Here is a 5,438-nt window from a genome sequence, read left to right as displayed (position 1 = left end):
TGTGAACAGCATTGCTTCTGGAAATCCTTCTGTCTTTCACCTTGTTTCCATTCAGGAGTTGTTAGGAGTTAAAAGCTTGGCAAGCAGTTGCATACCAGGCACACTGTAACAGTACTGCATCTGCAGTTACCAAAGTAGATTTTAATTTCCTAGTGGTTTTTTTTTCTGCTTTCCATTATTTGCTTTTTATTTATCTCACCATTCCGTGGCATCCATGTCCATAGTTTACTCTGTAATGAGATATCTTTCTCTATTGCTGCTGTATTTGGAAAAACCTACAGTTTTACACTTTGCTTAATGGTTTCTTCTTTTTTCTTTCCTGTTCTAAGACCTTTAACAAAAACTTACCAGGAAGTTGTGCGTTCTGTTTTTACTTCTTCAACATCTTCCTCTGGAGCTAGCAGAAGACAGACTATGAAGGACTTGCAGGAGGAATTCTCAAACTTGTACAACAACATTCGGTTGTTTGAAAAGGGAATGAAGCATTTTACAGGTACAAAATATATATGTAAAAAATTAATATGCTCCTTCAAGGATGTTAGAATCATAGAAACATAGAATCACATAATCATAGAATCAACCATGTTGGAAAAGACCTCAAAGATCATCAAGTCCAACCCTACTGTGGTTATTAGACCATGGCACTAAGTGCCACATCCAGTCTCAGCTTGAAAACCTCCAGGGATGGTGAATCCACCACCTCCCTGGGCAGCACATTCCAATGCCTGAGCACTCTCTCTGGAAAAAATCTCTGCCTAATCTCCAACCTAACCCTCCCCTGGCAGAGCTGGAGTCTGTGCCCTCTTGTCCTGCTGCTGGTTGCCTGGGAGAAGAGACCAACCCCCACCTGACTCCAACCTCCTGTCAGGGAGTTGCAGAGGGTGAGAAGGTCTCCCTTGAGCCTCCTCTTCTCCAGGCTGAACACCCCCAGCTCCCTCAGCCTCTCCTAACAAAAGGAAAGACTAGCAAAACCCCCTGATATTCCTGTGTTTAGGAATAAATGGAATTATTTCCCATTAGACTTTGTTCTTGTATTCTGTAGCCTCTTTTTTTTTGAAATTGTACTATTTCAACGTCAAAGTCATGTGCCTGCTCTTCTGTTTAACTGCTCTCTTGTACATGCTTTTGACTTGGAGGCTAGCAGTGGTCATTCCTTACTGTTTCAGGAGGATTGCACAGGGACTAGTTTACTGTTTATACAGATACACCTTTGAAATACTGACAGTGCTTAAAATGTTCCTACAGACCTGAAAACTCCCATTTTTCACTGAAGAATGTTCCCTAAGGACAGCAAATGGGGGATGTTAGCTTCATGTATCCAGATAACTTTCTCCTAGGTTGATAGAGTCCTTGTGATAACACCATGGGAATCAGATAACTGTAATAAGCTGATTTAATCAGTTGTTTCTTTTAACAGATGAGACTCAGAGTAACCTTGCCAAGCACTTGCTGAAGACTGTGTGTACAGACATTACCAACCTGATTTTCAGCCTCTTAGCATCTGATTCAATGATGACAACAGAGAACTACACTACGATCACAAGTGAGGTATGCAGATAACAGTTCCTTTTTATCAAGTGCATCAGTGATGTTTGTTCAGTACTTAATTGTTGCTATTTAAATATGTCTATGGCTAAAATGTAATTAATATTACAGATTATTTCTATTCTTGTCCCATACAGGGCAGGGCCAAGATTTTAGGGAAACTGCCAGAAGACACCAAAGGGCCTTTAACTAAACTGCACAATTCCCTGAATGGCAAGGTAAAGTGATCCAGAATCCAAGTTGAAATTTTCCATTCTGCTGATAAAATGCTAATAAACAGCTGACATAATGTAGTACAGAACTGCTGCTGCTGTTGAGGATGAAGGCAAAATAATCTTCTGACTTTGTGTAAGGCAGTAAGTGTATTTTCATATCTGTGAATTTTCAGAGGTGAAAGGGTAATCTTAGGTTTTGATACTGATAGTTCTTTGCTTCCAGATGGAATCTTGTGTGTCTTTTATAGGCAGGTGAAAAAAGTAAAAGCAGAGAGAGAATCTCCAGTTTAAAGTAGTTGACATTTCATGTATTTTGTTCCCAAAATTCCTGATTGTTCATCCATGTATTTCCTAACTAGTCAAAACATGGATATTTTTAAAAAGACAGGTGTTCAAATTGTGGCAGTGTAAGCACGAAGGAAGATTAGTTATTCATTCTTTTATGAAAAGTCCATACTGATATGTTTCTTAAGAAAAAATGTGTCTGTAAATAATTCTACAACGTGTATTCATTTTTAAATCCCATTATGAAAAGTCCATACTGATATGTTTCTCAAGAAAAGATGTATCTGTAAATAATTCTACAACATGTATTCATTTTTAAATCCCAGTTTTAAGACTAATGTATTACAGTTTGGGTTAGTATTTAAGTATATAGAAACATAGAATCATTAAGGTTGGAGGAGACCTCTAAGATCATCAAGTCCAACCATTAACCTGTCACTGCTGGAACCTCTAAACCCTAACCCAGATCCTCCAGTGTCAGATCCAGACACTCAAACACCTCCAGGGATGGTGACTCCACCACCTCCCTGGGCAATCTATTCCAGAGCCTGAACACCCCAAGAGGGAGTGGTTGAACTGTTTAAGATGAACAAAGTTAATTTCTACTAAATAGGTGTTACTTTCTCTCTTTTTTTTCTATAGTCTATTTCAAATGTATTCACCATCATCTCTTTGTGTGATTAATTGTGAACAGTAGGTAAACTGCTAACACAGATTAAATATTTGTATCCTTTTTTAATAGAGTGTAGATGACTTTCTTTCATGCCTTGATTCTGCAGTGGATATTTGTGGTATTATGGTGAAAAAAGGAGACAAAAAGAAGGAAAGGTACCTTATTCTTATTTATTCTCTGAAATATAGCTGCATTGCTGCACAAGTGTTAGATGGTTAGTTTGGTAGCAGTCACAGTGTACGAGACAGTCCCTTCCAAACTGTGTAACTGAAAAATGCAAAGTTAAGCAGTCCTAGTTCCATGAGAGAAAGAGTTGGGGAGAGTTCATATTTAACTGATTTGCTTGGCTCACTGCTTGCTACAACATAGGGTATAAATTCTCTAGGAGTCTTTAAAAATCTGAGCTACACTTGTGCTATTTGTTGGGTTTGTTTTGGTTTGGAATTTCATATCAATCAGTGGAGAAAATTAAAATTAATTGATGTTAGATATGTTTGAGAGTCTATGATCAACTGCTCTGTGGTAGACCCATAGAATCGTGTTTGTTCAATGTGTTCCTGTTCCTTAGGCAAGTCCTGTTTCAGCACAGACATGCTCTGATTGAACAGCTCAAAGTCACAGAAGATCCAGCCCTTGTTCTGCACCTGACATCAGTGCTGTTATTTCAGTTTTCAACCCACTGTATGCTCCATGCACCAGGAAGATCAGTCCCACAGATCATTCATTTCCTAAGTGGCAAGATCCCAGAGGTATTCTGTTCTAGCTTTTTGAGGGGAAATTACCTTTTTTCTAGGACAGACATAAAAGTTGTGCCTTATACTGTTTCTGCTGCATAATCCTGGCACTGTGGTGTTTCACGTCTAATCATTGCTTTATATACAGCATATACAATTCCTCTAATCTGGACTGTATTTTAAACCTATCCTTTCTGGGATTTCTTAAATCCAATTAAAAATCAATCTGTTATTAATACTTTGCCTTTATGCACAGAGAGCTCTTTGTTTGGGGATGGATGTTACAGTTCTTACAACTGAACATTTTTGCACTCTCTTGCCTCTCAGCTAGAGCCTGGTTGCTTTTCAACTTCTCTAATTCAGTTTTAAGGAAAGATAGAGCCCTTCAAAAGCAAAAATACTCAAATTCTGTGTCCTATGCTGCCCAAACTGATGATGTTTACTAATTGCATTGCTGTTGTCCTGGTTTTGCAGCATGGCTGCACTTGCATTTTTCTGCCTCTCAGAATTCAGGTTGGAAAATACCTTGATGGAAATATATTTATTTACAACTAACCCTCTTTAAGCAAGAATGAGAGAATCCTTTTTTAGAAATTTCATCTTTAGTTATAGGTATGTGTACCTTCTCTGTAACATTGACACCACTGTTCTGTTCTCTTTTTGTGCCCTCAGGATCAGCATTCTCTTTTAGTCAAGTACCAGGGATTAGTAGTGAAACAATTGATCAGCCAGACTAAGAAAACTGAACATGGAGACAGTGAGACAACAGATAACATGGAAGAGGAGGAAGGAGCAGATGCCATTCGAAAAGAGCTCCAGGAAGTCACTACCTCTATCAAAGATCTTGTTCTCAGACCTAGGAAATCTTCTGTAACAGAGGAATAAAGTTACTGCTTGGTGCATACAACTCCATGCTACAGTCAGATTTAATTTGATTTTATCCTGAAGGGAAGGATAGCAGAAAATGCTTGACAGATTTTAAAATTTGGCTTCTAACAGTTGCAAATTGCAGCCAGGGAACACAGTTAGGATCATTGTAGTTAGGAAGTTAGGAGCACAGTAGAATCATCAAGGTTGGAGGAGATCTCTAAGATCATCGAGTCCAACCATTAACCTGTCACTGCTGGAACCCCTAAACCCTAAACCAGATCCTCCAGTGCCACATCCAGACACCTCTGAAACACTTCCAGGGATGGTGACTCCACCACCTCCCTTGGCAATCTATTCAAGTTGCTGGGTGATGATGACAAATTGAGTTTTGTTATACACTGCTACAGTGTACATTAAATGTAGATCCAGCAGAGCACAGTTGTGAACACTTTGGACATGAAATTAAGGATTTTTAATTGGCATTGTCATGTGAGGCCTCAAGAAATGGTTATTTTTCAAATAACAGTGTATTCTGTTCCATACACGCACAGGCTTATAGTTTCACATAGAATAATAGAACCATCAAAGTTGGAGATCTCTAAGATCATTGAGTCCAACCATGAACCTGTCACTGCTGGAAACCCTAAACCTTAAAACATATCCTCCAGTGCCACATCCAGACACCTCTGAAACACCTCCAGGGATGGTGACTCCACCACCTCCCTGGGCAATCTATTCCAGTTGCTGGGTGAAGGTGACAAATGGAGTTTTGTTATACACTACTACAGTGTACATTAAATGTAGATCCAGCAGAGCACAGTTGTGAACACTTTGGGTATGAAATTAGGAAGTTTTAATTGAAATCATCATGTGAGGCCTCACGAAATGGTTATTTTTCAAGTAACAGTGTATTGTGTTCCATACACACACAGGCTTATAGTTTCACATAGAATAATAGAACCATCAGAGTTGGAGATCCCTAAGATCATTGAGTCCAACCATGAACCTGTCACTGCTGGAAACCCTAAACCTTAAAACATATCCTCCAGTGCCACATCCAGACACCTCTGAAACACCTCCAGGGATGGTGACTCCACCACCTCCCTGGGCAATCTA

At 39.2% G+C, this 5,438-nt stretch overlaps 1 protein-coding gene across 1 annotated transcript; it reads left to right on the top strand.

Moving 5' to 3' along the window:
• Window positions 1-329: 329 nt before the first annotated feature.
• UFL1 (UFM1-specific ligase 1) lies at window positions 330-4,337 on the top strand (the record flags this gene model as incomplete). The annotated part of the gene is made up of 6 exons (XM_009077171.1): window positions 330-493; window positions 1,418-1,548; window positions 1,683-1,763; window positions 2,788-2,873; window positions 3,287-3,467; window positions 4,125-4,337. Coding segments are annotated over 6 exons (856 nt in total), but the record flags the coding sequence as incomplete, so codon positions are not given.
• Between the last annotated feature and the right edge of the window lie 1,101 nt (window positions 4,338-5,438).

Source organism: Acanthisitta chloris, unplaced genomic scaffold (assembly GCF_000695815.1).
Source record: "Acanthisitta chloris isolate BGI_N310 unplaced genomic scaffold, ASM69581v1 scaffold18586, whole genome shotgun sequence".
NCBI lineage: Eukaryota > Metazoa > Chordata > Aves > Passeriformes > Acanthisittidae > Acanthisitta > Acanthisitta chloris.
The sequence above is the reverse complement of the archived record's forward strand: the minus strand, read 5'-3'. Positions and strand labels throughout refer to the sequence as shown.